General features: G+C 42.6%; 1 protein-coding gene across 2 annotated transcripts in view; it reads right to left on the reverse strand.

Moving 5' to 3' along the window:
- Positions 1–21,651, reverse strand: part of TDP2 (tyrosyl-DNA phosphodiesterase 2) — a 594,646-nt gene that overhangs the window by 7,725 nt on the left and 565,270 nt on the right. For both annotated transcript variants that reach the window (XM_044065748.1, XM_044065749.1), the window contains one exon: positions 20,465–20,635. In XM_044065748.1, coding sequence (XP_043921683.1) covers positions 20,465–20,635 — 171 coding nt within the window. The remainder of the gene's footprint in view (positions 1–20,464; positions 20,636–21,651) is intronic.

Raw genomic sequence — 21,651 nt, forward strand, 5'->3', positions numbered from 1 at the left:
AGGTATGGGTATATTTGAATATTTCTTTGCCTGCAAAATGCAATAACTGGAGCTAGGCACTTTGTGAATACCCTGGGCACAGTAGATAAGCCAAAGGGAAGTGCAGAGAACTGATAGTGCGTGTAGCCTGCTTTGAAGCATATGTATCTTCTGCAAGATTCCCTGACTGGGATGTGCAGGTATGCTTCTTCTAAATCTAGTGTTGTCAACCAGGCATCTTTGCCTAGCATAGGAAGTAATTGGTGAAGAGCCAGCATCTTGAATTTTGGAATCTTCAAAAAGGTGTTTAGAGTAGACAGGTCCAGGATAGGACACCATGAATTGTCTTTTCTGGGTACCAGGAAAAGTCTCAAGTAGAAACCTTGTTCCTTTTCCTCTTCCAGTACCAGCTGAATAGCTCCCGTGCTTAAGAGAGAAAGTACTTGTTTTTGGGCCTCTGCCCACTGATTCGGGGGTAGGTCCGGCCACCTGACTGGTGTTGACAATGTGTGGAAGTGAAATCATTATCCCTGGGACACTATATTTAAAACCCATTTGTCCTGGGTAATGAGTTCCCAGTTCTTTGCATGAAGAGCAATCTTTCCCCCCAAATGGGCAGTCAGTTGATAAGTGCTTGGAAATTTTAAATGGAAGTCACTGAGACAGTTTACCATGGGGGGAGTCTTATTACTTCCAGATTTGGAAGTGGAGCCCCCCCATTGCTTAGTCCTGTGTGTCCCCTGAGACTGAAACCTGGGGCTTTTGCTGTGTCTGGGTTTGGCTTGAGAAGACCTGGAAGGGGCTGGAAAGGATCAATTCTTAGAGGGCCAGTGCCTACTAAATCTAGGAGGCTGAACTTATAAGAAATCTTTAACAGTTTGCATAGATTTAGCTTTATCTTCCATCTTTTTAAGAACTTCCTCAGCCTTGTTGCCAAACAGGTGGTCCTGATTTAAGGGAGCATCCAACAATTTAGCTTTAACATGATCAGGCAAATATTGCTCCTTTAGCCAAGCATGCCTTCTGAGCACAGACCCAGTAACAGCAGCACTGCAAGAAGCCTCTAATGAATCAAAACCACACTGCAAAGTATGTTTTCCAACTTGTTCAGCAGAATGCATTAAATCCTGTAATTCTTTATTTTCCACACAGTCAGGAATCAACATAATTTTCTGTTTAAGCATTCCAATAACATGTTGCTGATACTTTAACATATGAAACTGGCAGTTTAAAGCCCTAATGGCCAAGGTTGCAGACGTGTAAACCTTCTTATCCCATCTATCCAGCGCCCTGGAGTCTCTATCAGAAGGGGTAGGATTTTTAGCAGTAGAAGCCTTAATGCCCTTGGGCCCCTGTGAAATAGTCTCTGGATCTGCAATAGGATTTTTAAAAAGGAACTTGTGTGACTCAGGGACCCTGTAGTATCTGTCAGGTTTTCTGGGAGCATGAGGCAAGGAATCAGGGGCCAAACTAGATTCCGAAAAAGCATCATCAACAATGTCTAGTACAGGAGGAATAGCTAAAGGCCTATGCTGAGGTAGATGAAAGAAATCCCTAAGCCTCTTTTTTGAATCAGAAAAATCCTGGCTTTCCCCAGTGGAAATGCTCCCTTAGAGTATGTAAGGTTTCCCCAAAGGAAAAATCCTCTGGAGGGGAAGCAGAGGGAATGGAGTTCTCTGCATCAGAATCCTCAGAAGTAGTTAAGGGCAAATCTAGATCATCAGAAGAATCAGAAAAAACAGAATCCTGGTCAGAAGATTCATAAACAACTTCAGTCATAGGCCTCTTAGAAGGGGGGGGGGGTTGGCTACCCCTGATTAGAGTTATTAAATCTTCAGCTATTCTTATCATTTGTTTTTTAGGCATAGAGGCCTGAGCATGTGGCCTGGGTGTCGGTTTTTTAGGCATGGTTTGAGATTTAGGCCTAAGTGAAGAAGGAGGCGTCAGTTTAATATGCATGTCCGTAGGCCTGAATACACCTTCAGAAGCCAGTGCCTGCACAGCGGCTCCAGACCCATCCAAGGTAGAGACATCTGCGGGTTCCATTGTTGAAGCATCTTGCGGCATACCGGACTCCGAATGAGTCTCAGTAGAGGCCTGCGAATCAGAAATAGCGGGTATCAAGAGCTGCGTAAGCACCTTACTGAGTACCGGCGAACTGGCGACTGGCTTAGGAGAAGCGTCGTCGGCAGTTTTGGACCTCGGCCGCCTGTCCCTGTCCTTATCTTTGCATTTTTTCGGAATTCTGGTAGTCGGATGGCTAACTGACGATATTTCTGGATAATTAAACTGAGAAACGAAATATTTAGAGGTGAAAATATACCGACGATGGATAGTGTGCTGATTAAATAAAGCACAAAATTGACAGAAAGGTACGTCGTGGTCAGGGCCTAGGCAAGGAATACAGTACGAATGAAAATCTTTATGAGGTATTTGCTTTCCACAAGTAATGCAATTAACTTTTACTGACATCGGTAAAGAGCAAGAAAAAGTTTCCCCAACAGGGTACTTAGCTTTAGTTGAAGACTTCGGTTCTGAAACTCGAAAACGAAAATTTCAGGAGTCGGCCGACCGGCACTTGCGAACTGCTTCTGCTTCGGGCACCGCACGGCAAGAAAGACTGATGTAATGGCGTCGGCTGCATGTTTTATACCCCTGATGACCTGACGTCATGAAAGAAGGGGACAGCAACAGATGCAGGACCCAAGACTTTGTTAATCAGGCCGACTGAGGGCTACCTGAAAGCAGATAACCCAAATGTAATGACTGAAACAGTGAAACACGAAGAACATCATGATCCCCACAGCAGAAAGAGTCTTTCCTTCTTGTTCACTGTGGATTAAGGTATCTTTCACAGATGGCCCAAACAAGGAGGAGCCATCAAAGGGGGCATTAACAAATGATTATTTAAAGGGCTCTGCAAAATCACAAAGCTTCATCCAGGCATGTCTCCTGACTGCAATACCTGAGCCAGCTGCCAGTGAGGTGCCCCCTGCCACATGGGAGAGGAGTCTCATGGAAGAATTTGTTACAGAAGCAAAAGCAGTCAGATGGGGAGATTTTTTTTTTTTGAAATGTTCCGCTGACATGCTCTCTGCAAGAGAGTTGGAAAGCTCCTTGACCAAGTTTCTCTGCAAACGAGTGAAGTGTGCCAAGTAGTTCAAAGACCTCAGAGCAAAGGTAGCCGAGGTTACCAAATCTGTCCATTGCTCTGGACTTCCTGTTAGATGGGTGGACAGAGGAGCTCTGCTCAACTAGCTCCTTTTTGGTAGCTGCTGACACAACCATGGCATCCACTGGAACACCCTTATTCCAATACAGTCTGTCCTTGGGGGAGGTAACAATTTATTGGTGCACTTGAGGATGGGTTCAATAGTGTTCATCTCCTTCTAGGCCTGGTGGGAGACTAGGTTTATCATGTCTTCCGCCGGGGAGGTGGGGGTCACCAAGACGTAGATGGGCCCACCCCGAAAGCCTCCAAAAACACGGACTCCTCAGTAGAAGGATTTTGAGTATACCAACCACCTCTTTGCCTAAGGATCTCTAAGATGTCCCCAAAGGAGACATCATCTGGTGGGGATCCTTCTCCCTCACTGAAATCTGTGATCTCTGTGAGGGACTCCAGAGGGGTGTCTATGTGCCTCCTTTTGCATGTCTTCTTATGATGGACCTCCTCTGAGGGATGGTCAGGGGAGGTATTAGAAGAAGAGGGGGCCCCCTTTGGGGGAAGATCTTGGGGACTTCTCGTGGCAGGCTCAGTACTCAGATCCAATGGAGAGCAGTGGGGAGGACCACAGATAAGAGAGGTTGGATCCCTATGAGAAGAGAAAACCCTTTCCACAACTTGAAAAGCTGACAGACCCAGTGAACTCTCCTCTCTCTCTCTCTCACAGCTGAGGAAGAGAGGACGGGAACAAACCAGGGGCCTCAGCTTCCAGATGAAACTGGACCCAAGCTGTTGAGAGCCCAAGCCCTGAGGGGAAGGAATGGATCCGACAAAGTCAGAGCGGAACCCCTACCCTTTGATCCGACACAGACTTCTCAGATCCAAGACCCACTCTGATCTGACATTGGAGCAGAGCAAGTCAGGGTAACTGTCAGAGTCAAGGAAGGGAGCTTCCTCGGATTCAACAGCAACTCTCTCGGGTATCTAGGATCTTTGGACTCCAAAATGGTTTGTTGGATTGGAGAAGGAGATTGGACAGTTTTGGCAGGAACACTCACGGACCCAAAGAGGGACAGAGTTGACAAAACCCCTATCTGAATCAGGGTTTTGAGGAATCTCCACATCATCCTATGTCCATATCGGAGAAACTCCTAGAGGACCTGGAGGAAGTAGTTGAAGCAGGCCTCTTGTGTCTCTTAGGAGTTTGTAATAACACTGCAGGTAAGGCTTATGAAACAGTCCTGACTGAGTATTCAGGAGTTTGGCTCCTAGCTGTAGGATCCTTAGATTTAGGATCCGAGGTGGAGGTAGAAGGCCTAGGGAACCTAGAACAGAAATGACTTCTGTTGGATCAAAGCAGCGTTTTGGATGTGAAGTAGTAGAAGTTGTTCTCGGATCCAAGGAGGTTGGATCTGAGGCTTTGGAACCTTCACTGGTGGCTCTGATGAGTCCTTCTAACATTTAAGAGGATCCATGATGACTCTTAGCCCCCGGAGAAGATGAAGATGATGTAGGCAACAGCCCTTTTAGGATCAACTTATTCCTGCGGTCTGCGATTGCTCTAGGGTTAAAACCCTGACAGTTAGGACAGGAAGACCGTAAATGTTCTGGCCCTAGGCAGTATACACATTTCCCATGCGTGTCTGACTCAGGAATCTTATAAGAACAGGCAGAAGAGTGCTTAAAACCCGAAGGTTTGTCTGACATTCTGACGCTATCACAGAAGAAAAGAACAGTTTGCTGAAAAATATCAATAGAACCTGTCTGACAAGAAGATAGGCCCACTAGTGCAAAAAGGGAAACAGCTTAATGACAGACTTAACAGTCTCACCCAACAACGATAAAAAACTAGACAAAAAATAACCACATGCAGTTAAAGTATTTTTTTTTCTTTACAGAAAGACGAAAAGGTAGGAAAGGCCCTGACAAGAAAATGGAGAGGGAGAAAGAAAGGCAAAAAAAGACCCTAATGTGTTTAAAAAAACTTACTGGGAGGGGAGGTAAAGAAAGAAACAGAAAAGGTGTTCAAAAGGGAGAGAAATATAGAAACTGGAGGAAAAAACTTAGTTTAAACTGCTTGCATTTGCTCGAGATCAGAAATTTGCATCTGTTCACTGAAGCATAAAACGAGATCTGAGGAAGCTGTTGAGAGGGTAGAGCACTGTGGGTAGAGGGAGGAGTCTGAGATTAGGATACAAGTCTGTAAAATACAGCTGAGTTGGATATGAGACCCAATAATGAGGAAGAATGAAAAGGACAACATCAGATCAGGTAATACTTAAAATTACTGAAGTTTTGTGAATCGTAACACGTGGAAAGGCTTTCATGACAGTAATGTGATCCAATAGTGATCATTAATGTACTCTTTAGTGTCAAAATAGTGATTACTACCCAAAATATCAAATATTCAAACTATCAATACCTTTTTACAAACATTTCCACAGGTGGCTTTGAGGTCTTTTTCTTCTGCACCCCCCCCCCCCCCGGATGTAGGGAGGGGGAGAGATACCATTCATACCTTGTTATTTATACATATATACATATTAACTCTGAACTTTACCTCACAATAAAACAAAATGTGCATTCATGAGTCAGCTATCCAACTGTCAAGGTTTAAGCGCAACCTTGACAACTGGATGGGTGACCAGAAATTCACCCCAGGGTTGGCATCTATGTCCATGTACAGGGGTAGTCGGTGCTGATCACAGAATTGCTCTGCTAACAACGACCATCTAACTATGGTTAGTTAGGGTACATGGGTTTTTTGCATGGCTAGGCTTGTAAAAGCCCTACGGCCATTACCCTGGTAACCTCCTATGAACAAATTTCTTGCTTTTCCACCTGAAACCCATGTAGGAAATATCTGATAAGTAGACTTTCAACTATCCACCCTGTCTCCAACTCCACAGATATCAGCAGTACACAAGATACAAAAGGGGAACAGGTGCCCCTACCTTCTTAATTTTTTTTCTGACTAAAGGGTTCTCAATTAAACCAACTGATCATGCCCACAAAAATCGCTAGAAAGTCCATCCTTTAAAGGAAGAAGATGCCTCACAGAAAGGGAGAATTTTTTCCCCAAATAACAGCCAAAGAGGCATCAATAAAGGAAAGGAGTCTATACTGAAGTAGTGATTGCACTTGAATAACTGCAGTTAAGGTGTTCACACACTAGCACTATGTTCATTATAAGGATCGCTTCTACAGTACAGTAAAGTAGTTGGCACAGAGTGAGGGAGTGGGTGCATTAAGACACTGCAGTGCCACATTCTGTTTTGCATCCTTAAATACTATCTGCTTGTGGTATATAGAAAATGTATAAATGGACATTCATGTTGCTGCCTCAGATATATTTTGCACTGTGATGTTCCCGAAAAATGCTCCTGCACTATAAGCTTCCCTTCCTCAGTGTGACCTGATCTGGCCTTGTACTGTTTTGGTATACTGCTCATAAACAGAAGACAATCAACAATATAGAAGGGGTCTGTTTAGAGAAAGGTCTTACTCTTTTGTGTAGCATGAAGGATACATAAAGCTGGTCAATTCTGTTTGCAATTCTATGTCCTACCTAGGTAAAATCTTTGCTGTTTATGCATATCCAAAAGGTTCAAGATTTTTTCCCTATGTTTTGTGGATTTGGAAAGATCATGGGAAGCTTGCAGGCCTGTCTGAGTGCCATTTCTATGACCACTTTTGCCATGAGTGAGACAGACGTCTTAGGGATCAACCTCCCTTTGTTAAAGACCATACAAGGTGATCTGCATTTAAGGGTGCACAATTTACAAATCTTCCCAGGTGAGGTAATGGCTACCAGAAACATTTCTCAGGAAAGGAATTTCAAAGGGGCTGACCCTGCAAGCTCAAAAGGGCAAAGGTTCGTTTTCTAAAGTAATATTACAGTCCCAAGGAGGATGCACTAGCATCCTTAATAAAGTACATTTCTATTTTCAAGAACTACTTCACTGAGAGTCCAGCTGCTAATGGTGATTCTACAGGTAAGGAGGCTGAAATGGCTGAAAGGTGCATCTTAAGTGATGCAATAAGGAATGTCCCAGTCAAATAAGGTGCAAAGGTAAAGGAGGGCTTGCTGAACAAAAGCTGTCATGGGCTGAACACCATTAGCTCTATAGTAAAAGGAGAATATGGTTAACTTTGCCAGGTAGGATTTCTTAGTATTAGACCTCCTAGCATCCTTTTTTGGGGATGTTTTTGCTTGCCCACTGCCTGACAGCCATCAGTTCCCTGATTTCAATCAGCATATTCTTGCCTTACAGGGCAAGAGCCAACCATGTTGGCCCATCACTCAAGCAGTCGTGAATGTTTTTTTCTATTACGCCCTAACCCTAACTCTTGGTAACTGACATGAACATCTGCATTTCCACAAGGGCCTACTATGCCATCCCCTCTGCATGCCAGTGCCCCCACCCATGTTTATAAGAATTGCTGTCACTGGCTTGATAAGCCAAGACTATCCTCCAGTTATATCAGAGTTTCACTTTAAAAGCCTTAGTCACTGGACTCCTACTCAGTCCTTCCCAAGCAGGCGAGCTGGCAATTATTGCTCACTCCAAATCTCCACTTGCCTTGTTCTTCCAGTGCCAACTCAAAGCTTTATCCCCTCTACAGTTCAGAGCCAGCCACAAGTTTCCTAGCCTCCTTAATGATGCTCAAGACTTCCAGGGGAAGTATTTCCACTGCAGAATTAATATGTTTTATCCTACAGGCTGCAAGTCTTAGCGGTTTTAGATTTGGATGCACAGAGATCCACAATTGCCGAGACAAAAGACAGCATAAAATGAAGACCACCCTTGTGCTTCTTCCACTAAACCCCTTGAGCAGGGAGAACCAGTGCAGTGTTGTGTTGACCATAGTGGTGCAATCAGAATCAAGTTGGCCCCGTCTTGACAGTCTTCCTCAGAACCTTGGAAATAACAGGGAGAGAGGGGAAGGTACACAGAAGGCTTTTGTTCCAGCTGAATGAAAACTGCAGGGATACCTGGAACAGGATTTTGGAATTTGGTGGTTCTTAGGGCAAGCAGGTTTGTGTCTGGGTTCTCCAAAAGCATGATAAATTTATGGAAGATATCTAGATTCAACCTCCATTTGTGAGGATGGACTGCAGACCTGCTCAGGTGATCCAACAGGGCACTTAGAATTGAAGGACTATGATATTCTGCTTTGAAGCCACATCCCAGGCCATCATGGACAACCTGCTCAAGAGACAGTGGTATTTCTCGCTTTGCTTTTAGTTACCACAATCATATGCTGTAACAACATGCAAGGAGGTACCTGCTCCTATCGCTGTGCACATGGGTATCTTAAGGGTCTAGAGCATTTAGAACAATAGGGACAAGGCCAGGCAAATCAACATCACAGAGGTGCTGATTATCATTTATGTGCTTAGTCTTCAGGCTGGTCTTGTGGCCAGGAGTACTCAGACCTGCTAAACTTACTCTTGTGCTTCAACTGTCTGTCATGAATTTGCTTACAACAGGGCTGCTGTATGGAGGGCAGATTCCTGTTGTAATTTGGAACTGGGGAACGAAAAAGTTGTTTTAAAATCTGGAAAGTCTTTCACTTTGCCTCCAGCTTCTTGAATATTTCCTGTAGTGGGGAAACATGTAGCAAGTCTTTGTCTAAAGTCACATTTAGAAGCTGCCTTTCCACATCCTATGCAAGCTGTCTGGTAACTAAGCCGAAGAGAGCTGCTATGGCAAAGGTATCAAAAGTCTTATACTGCAGTTAATCACAAACGTACTTACTCTCAAGGCAGTTTGCACAAATTTGGATGGATGCTGCTTAAGTGCTTCATCTGGTTCTTCTTCACATATGACCTCTACCTGTATTATGATTGCCTCTTGATGCTAGGAAATGTGTGTGTTTGGCAAGTAGTATCACTGATGCCTAAGAAGCGTAAACATTGTTTGTGAAACTATGCAAGATGAGACTTTCTTTGCCATTTGGCAATGTATTATTATCATGCACCAGCTTAGATCCCCTGAATGTATCCAAGGAAGTCACTTTAGGACAAGGCAATGAATTTTATGCAAAAAAAAAAAAAATCTAAATTTCTCTCCCACCCAGTAAAATTAGTCAGACTTCCTGAGCACCAGAGGTTGAGAATCAGTCTCTAATGAGGGTCTCAAAAAGCTGTCCTTGAACACCTGTATAACTGGAGGAAAAGCAGTAGGCCAGGGCTGTTCAATGCTGAATAAGTCCAACTAGCACTTACGGGAGTCAAAAAGCTCCTTGCTCATAATTAAAAGTACTTTCTCCTTAAATTTAACATTTCAATGAAGGACACAAAGAAAATATCTTATGGAGGTTGGGGAGGAAGGTGAGAACATTTGGGTGGAATACACCAACTTTTCCTCACTGTCAACATCTGAGTCAAACAAAAGTTCAAGGGATGATTGTGACATCTCCACGCTGGCCAGTAATCTAGGAGCCTGAATCCTCACCACTGACATTGGAGAAGGACATGCAATGGGAGTACAAATGGATAAAGCCAGTATTTACAGAGGCAGACCTCTCTGCATCAAACACAATTTTCTTTAAGAGCACACAGGGCACACAATCAGCCCGGGGTCTAGGTGTCTCTATCTGCCTCTCCCCAGGTCCCCAATAAGACTCCCTACTGGCACTGTGAAATCAGTACTTTGTATCCCTGCCCCAAGTAGCTGACACACAAACACTCTGAGATTTTATTTTCACACACACACACACACACACACACACACACACACACACACACACACACACGGGAAAGGCTGGCACAGATTATCTGCTCTACTAACTTTGCCCAGGCTGTAAGGTAGATTCACTGCCGCCAGTCAGTTACTATAAGGCTCTTAAAGGGGTATCCAATTATGCTGAGTGAAGTTAATATTAATACAAATGGTAATTTTGACAAAACAGCAAGCCTTTCAGGTGTGGCCAGAGTTTGTGGCGCAGCATGATACCTCTGAGATCATCCATGTGCAACTAACATTGTGCAAATCTGCAATGCAAATTGTGGCCTGCTACAGATCACCCTCCATGACCCAGGACCACCAGTCTGCCTTTCTGGAGACACTGGAAAACATGAAGGTCCTACCGAACACCCTGATATTGGGCAATTTCAATTACCCTACCATTAACTGGGAAAACTACTTGAGTACAAACTCCCAGGCTCAGCGCTTCCTGGAAATTATCAACTCAAATAGCCTGGATCAGCTGGTAAACTCCCCTACCAGAGGCCACAACATATTGGACCCAGTCATCACCAACATGGGCAACAGGTGTTCCATACCGGAGGTCAACCCCTCACCGGTTAGATCAGACCATAAACTAATCACCCTGGATGTCCACACCCCACCACCACCCCAACCAAGAAAACCACAGTGAAAAACTTTTCTAAAGCAAACTTCACCTTACTTAATGCAGAGGTGGTAAGTTTCACAGCCCCAACGCTAAAGGATAACACTGCCCAAGATGCAGAATCCTTTACAATTGCACTCTATGAGCACCTACAGGGATGCATGGATCGTGCCATCCCTAGCAAGACCAAGACTCACTCCCCTAAGAGAAGGAAACCAGTCTGGTGGACCCCTGCCATAAATAGGTTATACAGCAGAAGGAGGAAACTAGTTCAGAAAAAAAGCAAATCCCAAGAAGGAAAGACATCCCTGATCAGTATCAGTAAGAAACTAAGGTCCCACATAGAATCATCCAAGGCTAACTTCGAAAGAAAAATAGCCAAGGATTCGATAGATAACCACAAAGCCTTCTTTAGCTATGTCAAGAATCTAAGTGGCAACTCGCAGATATGCTCTGAGCTAGTGCAAAATAGCACAAAATATACTGAACCTACTGATATTGCCAACATCCTGGCAGATAGATTCAGTGCAAACTTCACCTCCCTCTCACCTTCAAAAGGGCCCACAACGATACTGGAAAAGTGTAGTGTCCCAGAAATCACAGAAGCACAGGTGAAAACAGCCCTTTCAAAAGCCAAAAACACAGCATCAATGGGGCCAGATGGTGTCCCAGGCTGCGTCTTGCATGAACTACAGAACGAACTAACCCCCCACCTAAACACGTTGTTCACCCTCAGCCTCTCCACAGGCTACGTGCCCATAGAATGGCACACAGCAATGGTTATTCTGCTCCACAAAAGAGGGGCCACAACTGACCCTGGTAACTATCGCCCCATAAGCCTGACTAGCCTGATCTGCAAGGCTATGGAGCGCATCATCATGGAATTCATTAACAAAGACATTGGGAACCTCCAAACACTTGACCCGACCCAGTTCAGCTTTGTTAAGGGCAGATCATGCCTACTAAACCTGGTTGACTTCTTCGAGACAGTCACTAAGGCCATAGACGAGGGAAAGGTGGTTCACACAGCCTACCTTGATCTCGCTAAGTCGTTCGACACCATTCCTCACTCGGGTATTATAGAAAAACTCACCAGCCTGAACATAAACCCCTACGTCACAGGATGGGTTGCCAACTGGCTTACAGACAGAACTCACACGATAAGAATAGCGGGCTCCAGGTCCGACTCTAAATCAGTCACAAGTGGTGTCCCGCAAGGCTCGGTTCTGGGACCCCTACTGTTCGGCATATATTTCTCAGAAGTACAGGCAAATACAGGAGGACTATGGCTAACCAAGTTCGCCGATGACTGCAAACTGGGAGCCATAACTGACTCTCCGGCTGACACGGACATCCTTCAAAAAGGCCTTACTGAGACAGACACCTGGTGTCAAAGTCATGGCCTCAAGCTAAATGCCAAAAAATGCATAGTCATCCCGTTTGGGGAAAAAAAACATCCACGAATTACCACATAGGCGGCAGCCCCCTTAATACAGAAGAGGTAATAAGAGATCTGGGGACCCAGGTAGATAGTAATCTCTCCTTTGATAATCATGTTGCCAAAGTAGTTAGGAAATCCTTGTATGTGGCCCATCTAATTACCAAGGGGTTCGCATCTAGAAATAAAGAGGTTATAGCGCCCCTCTACTCATCACTCATCAGACCCATCATAGAGTACAATGCCCCATTTGGGATGTACCTCACAAGACACTTCCAATAGCTGGAAAGACCACAAAAGCACCTCACCAAGAGGATTACTGGCCTCAAACATATGTCCTATGCAGCCCAACTGAAAAAACTCCGGCTGTACTCAGTGGCATATCGCTTACTCAGAGGTGATCTCCACCTGACTTACAAAGCTATGTCCAACTCAGAATTGATGGACATGCTCCACCTAAAGAAATCCAAGTCACTGCGAGCCACGCGCTCTAGTGTGCTAAACCTCGCCACAACAATAAATAGAACATGCTGGAGGGATAGATTCCTGTCACAGAGACTCCCCATGCTTTGGAACAAAATTCCTAACTACATTAGGCAGTGCCCCACACTAACACTCTTCAAGAGAAGCCTTGACGAGTGGATGGGTAACAGAAAATACACCCCTGGGATCACTTCATTGGCTCTGCTTGACAGAGGCTCAGTTAATTAATCAATGGGGCGGCGAAAGCCGACACACTCTGGCTAGGCTTAAAAATGCCCTTGGGCAGATAGCCTAGTACCTACCTATGAACCTAATCACCAAATAAATATGTGCAAATTCTCTCAAAGCTTAAATATTTACTAAAAAGGACCAGCCACAATGAAAATGAATATATATATATATATATATATATATATATATATATATCATAAAAGAATAAAAAATACTAAATATATATTTACAGTAAACCACAGAGTTCAAAACACAGGACATATTGAAAACAACATTGATGTCAGACTCATACAAATAAAGAAAAACAATCTCTAAACTAAGCTTCACCATATTCCTGACTACATTTAGGAAAATTACTATTCCCTAATAACTTACTTGATAGAGCAAGGCACAATGAAATATGTGAGCCATCTTTCTAGTCAGGTTCCTCACAACAGAATACTTTATACTCAAAGATTACTCCCTGTAAAATATAATATCCAAGATGGCTTGTAGAATTACCTCATCTGGTCACCTGCTCTAGGTTTTTACAGTATCCCCTATGAAGCTGAGACAGGAAATTTAGCATAGATGGCTACAATACACAGCTAAATGTTTATGGCAGTGCCTAGGGCTTCCCCTCTTTTACTGAGCTAATGAACAAAGGCTTCTTCTAGACCCACAGTCTTCGAGCTTGTTCAGCACTGTGTGGTGCCATTTTAATGGTTTATCAGCTCATTTAGATTTCCCTTATTTTCTTAAAGTAAGCTAGCTGGTTAACCTTTGCTGTCCCAGTATGCTCTATTAAAGCATATACATTTAATTCAGTTACAATAATATATGTACATTTATTTTCTTTCCAGCAGGGTGCATTGTTGATGCATTTTAACACAAGCAAACCTCACAATCACATTTTCAGCACAAACATCTGTACAAATCAGTTTGATATACAAATGACATATAATTATTTACAAAATTCCAGCTAGCTGTGCTGACATAAGTCATGCATCCACTGCCCTACTTCTCCTGGCATGGCTGGCAGTACCTCCTATTGTCACAAAGATTCTCCCCTCTTCCAGGCAGCAGCCATCCCACATGGTTCTAATGGCAAGAAGTTCACCAACTGATGGAGAAGGAACACAGGTTTTCAGCCATGTTGCCACATGTTCTTTGACAAAATTATTATAATAAAAGCCAGAGACAGCTGAAGTAGGCACTGATAGAAGGGTGCTGCAGGATTACTGGATTCAACTTTGCTAGCTCAACCTGTTTGGCTTTCTCAAGCAAAACAGTAAAAGTAGCTTTTTCTCCAGGGCCTATACTCTCCTAGCTAAAAAAAAAAAAAAATCACGATAATTGTGGCAGGAGTTTGACATCTGAAAGTGTAAACAGCACACTGGGTACCAGCAGGTGGCTGGAAGGCAACATTTGACTGTGAAGCAGCACTAATTTCTACTGAAGTCTGGTGAGACTAAGAAACCTATATCCCACTGTCAGCCTCCAAAGGGGCTCTATCAGTCAAGCATATTACAGAAGATGATATAGCTCAGGGGTGAAAAATCTATCTTTCTAAACAACCCATACCTTCAGGTCTCACGAGGACCAACAGATTTATAATGGCCTCCTGTTCTATGCCCACAGCACATTTTCACTGCTAGGTGTTTGGTCATATATTTAGGGCACTTAGAATCCCAAATCAATCTGGATGACAGTAACTCTCCCAATGATTCAGAAGGTTCATCCCTTTTTCTAATACAGGTGGCTTCTTGTCATGTAAAAGGGCTATAAGAATCTGTGCTTCTTGGAAAATGGTCTTTATTGAAAAAAACACAGAATTTACACTTAGACATTTATAAGAAGGCATGTGGCAGAAGAGACACTGAAAATAAGAAACCCTTGGTGGCATACTGTACCTAAAAACACACTTGTTGGTGACCCTTCCCAGGAGGACACAGGCATCAGAAAGACTTCTAAATCAAAGCTCTAACAGATAATTTTAACAAAGCTCTAACAGATAATTTTAACAATCAGTCGACTAAGTAAAATGAGAAAATGAAAATGTAGTGTATTTACCACATCTCTGGAGGTAGACCAGATGGCACCATTAGAAAGACTTGTAAACAATCTTACAGAAAAAAAGAACTGCTGATGTTTTCCCCTTTGTATATGTATATGAAAGTTATGTACTTACCACAATGTTACATCCATGTTATCTTCTTACGTGCGGCTCAACAGATTGGTTATCAGATCTCACCTCATCACCTTTTCTCAAGCTCTTGGATCTGGGGTGGAGGCTCCTTCCCTACCTATAATTCCTTCTTGCCCCCACAATACCGCAGATCAAATTTGTCCACTTATACCTAGCCCTTCATACAACAGATAACAAAAATGTTGAAATAACATATCAAATAAAGAAAGGATGAGGAGTCAGCTCATGGCTGAATACAAGAGAAGGCCCTAGTCAGGTCCATTCAATCAGTCAAGGGCTAATATATGACTGTTTTGGTAAGGGGGGAGAGAGGACTAGAAGGTTGAGCTGGACAGAAGAGGACAACATGGCTCTAGCATTACAGTAAGTACATAACTTTCCATCCAATGTTGTCTTTTCCATCCAACTCAAGAGATGGACAAATTCCCCAGCTACTAATAACCTTGGGTGGTCACATGGAAGGATATTCCAACGTATGGTAAAGTTGGTATGATCCACGTAAAGCCTCAGCTGCTGGTGAACATCCATCAACTGTACAATATATTCCCTCATTTGGGAAGAAAACTGGTAGATTAATAGTCTGATTAAGGTTTGTTTCAGAGTCCACTTTAGGAAGAAAGTGTGTGTTGGTCTGAAGGAATACTCTATCCTTAGGAAAAATCAAGAAGAGTGGTTTGTAAGCTAAGGTTTGCAAATCAGATTCACCTAGCTGATGTGATGACCACTAGGAAAAATGTTTTCCAAGACAGAAATTTCAGTTTTGCTAAAGCTGCTGGTTCAAAATAAGGTCTGGTTAGGCCCTGAAGCATTTCAGTAATATCCCACAGAGGAAATGGATCTCTAATAGGAGGGTCTCAAAAGAAAAGTTTCCTTTAAAAATACCTTAGAAATGTTCAAAGAGCAAAAGGGTTTTAGTTTTCTCCCAAGTGAAATTTGTTTATCGCTACTAATTGGACCTTAACTTGCAAGAAACTAGCACCATCCTGAAACATTCCTGCCAGAAAATTCAAGATAGAAGGCACAGGTGCTGAAAAGGATCTAAGCCTTTGGAGGAAGACCAGAAAGCAAACCTTTTCCATTTACTTTTGTGAACTTTCCTTGTGTTCTGTTTCTGTGATGATGATAAAATATGAACAACCAGTGAAGGGTCTGGCATTCCTGGTCATCATTGGAACAGGAGGAACCGTTACATTAATTAAAGGGCTTTCATGTCTCTGTGAGTCTGTCCAGACTGGATAGACAGAAGGAAGTCTGGAAGAGAGCCTAGCATCAAGGGAAGTTGTTTCAGACGAGGACAGAGGAAAGGGAACGACACCTGCTGAGGCCAGAAGGGAGCAATGAGAATCACTACTGCCTTGCATTTTATGGCTTTCTACAGAAACTTTGTTAAAAAGGGAAAAGGTGGTAAAGTGTACAGAAGACCTAGGGGCTAAATGTGGACTACAGCATCCCTTAGTGACTGCCCCTCGAGTGGATCAGGGTAAAATAGCTGTTGCACTTGGTGTTCAGGCGGGTCACACAAAAAAAATCACAGCATGGCTAGCTTCAGCAACTGAAAACCATAGATTCCCACTGAATGGTTGAGGGACCACTTGTGAGACAGACAGACCTGCTCAGTTTATCTGCCAAGACAATGGAACTCCATGGGATCTGTATTGCCACCAGAAAGTGTTGCGAAGACACTGTCAAATGCCAACTTCCTGCCAGAATGGGTGTGAAGAGGTTCCTCTTGTTTGTCAATATACCAGATCAACTCCATGTTGTCCAGCTGGATGGATATCACACCCTTGAGGAGGGAGTCCTGGAATGCCTGGAATGCCTGCAATGCTAGGAGGACTGCCCTCATCTCCAAGAAGTTGATGTGAAGTCTAGCCTCTGTCATTCACCACATACCTTGAACCATCTTTCCTTCAAAATACCCCCCACCCCAGAAGGGAGGCATCTGTGGTCACAGTTGCCATCGGTGCAGGAAAGGTGAAGCATCAACCCTGTGTGACTACAGGAGAGGTCAACCATCAATGAATGTGACTCCTACATACTGACATGAGTTGTACAAGAAATTGAAGGGAATGATGCATCACTGACCATTGTACACAGTCCAGTGTCATGTAAAATCTTGTCTGAGGCACCAGTGTGAAGCAGCCACTGAACCCAACAGACAGAGAATTAGCCTTGCTGGAGGATTTGAAGACAGGCCCTTAGAAGCTTGATGATAGATCGATAGAACCCTTAATTCTGGGAGTTTGGCAACTTGGAAATAGAACCCTTGATTCTGGAAGTTTGGCAACTTGGGAAGTTGAACCCAGGTGACACCCTATGAACTCTACTGTCTATGTTGATGTCAGATGACTTTTGCTGAGGTTTCTAGGGATCCCCATGTATGGAGATAAATGGGGCAAGAAGTCCCAGCACTGGATAAACAGATCCTTGGTGGGTGCAGTGAGAGTGAGGAGCCAGTCACCTAAATAGGGGAACACCCAAAATCCTTGCAGCCTTAGATATGCCATCACTGCTGCCATGCATATGGTGAACACCATGGCGGCTGTGGTGAGACCAAATGGCAGTGCTCTAAACTGAAAGTGAATGGCTCCCAGCCAGGAAATGGAGAAATCTCCTGGACTGTCTCGCTGTCTTGACATGGTAGCAGGTGTCCTGAAGATCTATCGAGCACATCCAGTTGTACTTCCTCAGAAGGGGTAGAAAAGAATGAACTGTGACCAGTCAGAACTTTGTTTCACAAAATGATTCAGGTGATTTGAGGTCCAAAATCAACCCGATGTCCCTGATCTGTTTTCAGAACTAAAAAGAATCTTAAATAGATTTCGGATCCTTGCTGGTCTGGTGGAATCTCCAGGATGACTGACTTTTTTTAACAGCTTTGATACTTCTGCATTTTTTAATCCCTTCTGACTGGATGGAACATCGGGGATTCTCTTTTTGCTTGTTGGGGGGAAAGCAAAGGGAATAATATAGCCTATGGTGATTATCTTCTGCAGTCACAATTCTTGAGTGATGGCCAGCCAGGGGTGAGGGTGCAAAGATAAGTGTCCTCCAACTACCTTCAGAGTGCAGCAGTTGGGCAACCATTAAGGAGCACTGAAAGAGTTTCTTGGTAAAGGGACCTCAAAACCCTTGGTTCTACTTTCTAACTCTCCCCCTGGGGTGACGTCTACTGATGTTAACCCCCCCCTCTACACCGGGGGGGGGGGGTCTCTATCAGCAAAAGCATCTTGGGCAAAAACCTGTCTACATTTTAAGTTTTATTCCTACTAAAATAAATGCTACAATTAATGCATTTGAAAATATATGTAGCTGAAATTTCTTAATCATACGAGTTCTACCAGGATGGTCAACCTTAGTTAGAATAATAGAATGGACTACAGTGGTTAAAAACATAAAAATAAATTAGTCTTTTGTAAGGCTGACAGAGGGAGAAATTAACAGGTTTGACTATTTAAGTATGTGCAACCCTTAAGCAAATAATCAAGCAGATCATCTGGTTACTGAGCAACAGAAAATGGATGAATTTAATGAAGAATTACCGTAATGATTAAAGACCGGGAACATTTACGTTTTCTGAAAGAGAAGGATGCTGATGTTTTTATTTGTAAAATATCCATTATCAGGCACTTTTTATATCGTTCCAAAAATACATAAGTCTTTACATAGCCACTGAGTGTTCCATAATTTCTGTTTTTGCGGGAAGTTATTTGTAGAGAGTTAGGATCTTTTCAGACAATACTCAAAGAATTTATGAATAGGACAGAATATTGTATTAAAACAACAGAGTGGTGTGACAATTGTTACTGGTTGTTGAAAGTTTTTATATACCCCTACAGCATCAGTATGGCATCAGATCAGTTTCACATTATTTGAGTGAGGGTCCCTTCTTATCTAATTTTTATTGTCTGTGTTGCAGTTTTGCCTAACATATAACATGTTAAATATGAGAAAGGGTGGTTTACCGAAATGAAAAGCACAACTATGGGTACCCTCTATGTCCCTGCTTATGCAAATATATTTTTGGCATAATTTGAAAGAGCTTTCATGGTTAGCTTTCATGGTTAGCAATATTTTTTATGACCAGTAATTTAATGAAATATGCACAATATATAGAATACTTACTATTACTATATAAGGGTTATAAATTAGAAATTGATTATTTTTGTCAACTCTTTAAATGATAAAGAAGAGCCTTTGATTTTGAGGTCACTGATAATATAGTAAACTTTTAGGACATCACATTGAAGAGCAGAAAAGATACTATTATTAAATCAGGGCTGTATAAGAACATCACTTCAAGTGACTTCTTGCATGTAACTAGTGCTTATCTTCTAATTTTAAAAAAAAGCAAAATCAGTGATCCCTGCTGGTTACTGTCCCTTTCAATGAGTGAGCTCTACTAAGTATAACACAATAACAAGGTGTGTCCAATTACCCAAGTAATATTTTTCCTAACCCACCAACCTAGAACCCACTCCAAGTCTGAGCAATTGTTTACTAACCTTCAACATAGTATTTTGCCAAATGTCTTGCTAAAGTCTAAGCAGACTACATTCACTATTTTTTGAAGATCTAATGTCTCATTTACCAGTCAAACAAATGTATTAGCATTTAGCAATAAGAATTTGTTGGAATAAGCAGCAGTACTGTTTGAAGAAAAATCTATTAGCACTCTTATGCATGACCTTCCCAGTTGAATCAGTAATATTTTAGGCCCTGTGCCCCAGAAATTTCTAGATATTCTAAGATTAGTTTCTTCAAAAGTGATTCCATAATCTTCCTTTCAACTGAGGGTAAACCATCAGGTTTAGAGTTGCAATTCTATGCTTGTTACCATCCCTATGAAAGAGAGTCATAACTGCCCCTTACCAGTCAAATTGCACAACACAAAGGTTTAGACCATGACTATGACTTGGGGTTGGCTAGCAACCTTGGAATTGTAAAAAGCAGGTCAGGGAAGTATGGCAGCTAGCATTCTACATCAGGTTCCCCATCTCAGGGGAAGGGCACTGCCAAGGTCCTGCTTCAAGAACTCCAGCTGGGGGAAGGCCTGGTACTGCAGTTCCAGCAATGGACCTCGCAGGGTTTAAGCCCACTAATGAGTGTACAAACACTCAAAATGGAGATTGCAGACATTTAAAAGTGTACAGTTGCACTAGCCAGGCTTACCAAGTACTGCACCATAATTTCTGGCCACAACGGGAGTGTGAGTGTGTGTGTGTGTGTGTGTGTGTGTGTGTGTGTGTGTGTGTGTGTGTGTGTGTGTGTGTGTGTGTGTTAGGAACACAAAAAGACTTCTAACACCCAATGAATGACTACCATGACATCAGTATTGTCTTCCTATCTTGGATGGGGGGAGGGGAGGGGTCAGTAGAAATGAACAAGCTAGTAGGGAACATAGGAGGTAGAGGTTCAGTGTTTGTGTCAGACGGCATGGGGGCAAAGTGGAACAAAAATGTTATTTAAAAAAGAAAATTACACATGGATAACTTGGCATTTAGCCTTTATGTGGCTCTACAGTTAAAAGTTAACATCTGCTAGCAAAACATACATGCATTTCTAAGGGAGTCTGCAAAAGTTTCCACATACACAGATAACCTAACTGACAGAAGCTTACCTCCTGATCACGAAGGTTTGTGTCTCCTCCATAAATCACAACAGAAGACTCTGGGACTTCTTTCATCTTGTGAAATAAAGTGTTCAGCTGAGTCAGGCGCTCTTTTGCCTGACCTCTGGTGCTTTCCAGGTGGGATGTCATAAGGCAAAGATCACTGCCACCCACCCTTACCTGAATAAGGGAAGATAAGTAATAAGCTTAAATGAGAATATTACGAGTCATACAAAATGGACAATGATATAGCTCAATGTTATGACATCATTACATAGTGTTGGTAATATGGCAACAATGCAGCTATGAAAGCTACTAACTAGGCAGCAGAGAGATGCAGTGGTTAGATCTCTGTCTTACAGCGCAAAAGTTCATTCTTGAGCTCAGGTTTCTGTGTAGAACCTTTCATGTTCTCCTCACAGCTATATGTTTTTTTTTCTTCTCACCTCCAAAAAACATGCCAGCTGATTGGCTACAATAAACTTTACTTACATATATTTGTACTAATGGAAGCAAAAAGGACCAGCTCACTAATCAGGTTTACAAACAAAAATCCAAATTTCTTGTCCAGCATCACAATTCAAAAAATATTAGCAAAGGTTAATATTAGCAAACTTTATTATTCAACATTGTCAGCCAGTGTATTTCCTGTTCATTTAGATGGTAAAGAAAAGGGAGATTGCTTACTGTAGCATCAAATCATTGAGGAAAAAAAATATTATATAGCACACTTGCCATAAATACAAATCTTCAAGGTGGCTCTGTTGAGATAACCATACATATGGAATGATGTTCACTTTCAGCATCCTTCGCAACTGCCCAAATTTTCACAGAATGCTCACATTTTTGCATCATATTTTTGTCTGTTCCTCATAAAATTTGTGATTTTCTGACAAATCACCTAGGACTGAAGTCACTAAATAATGACAAACATATGAGGTTTAGAGTGACTTCATATCTTTCAGAAAATGCATGCTAACACAAATCCTGTTATTCTAGCAACAGTCTACGCTTCTAAGAGCAATACTTAAAATGTGAACCTATTTTTGGGTCTTTGTCTCCATTATTTAAGGTTCTCCCCAACTTTACTGCACTAACAGGTTGAGAGGTATGGCTTTCAGTGATACAATAAAGGATACAGTTCTAAGCAGTTAGTGAGAGTGAAGACCCCAGTAGCATTTTCAACTGTGAGAATG

Source organism: Protopterus annectens, chromosome 3.part0 (genome assembly GCF_019279795.1).
Source record: "Protopterus annectens isolate FY-2018-M chromosome 3.part0, PAN1.0, whole genome shotgun sequence".
Taxonomy (NCBI): domain Eukaryota; kingdom Metazoa; phylum Chordata; order Ceratodontiformes; family Protopteridae; genus Protopterus; species Protopterus annectens.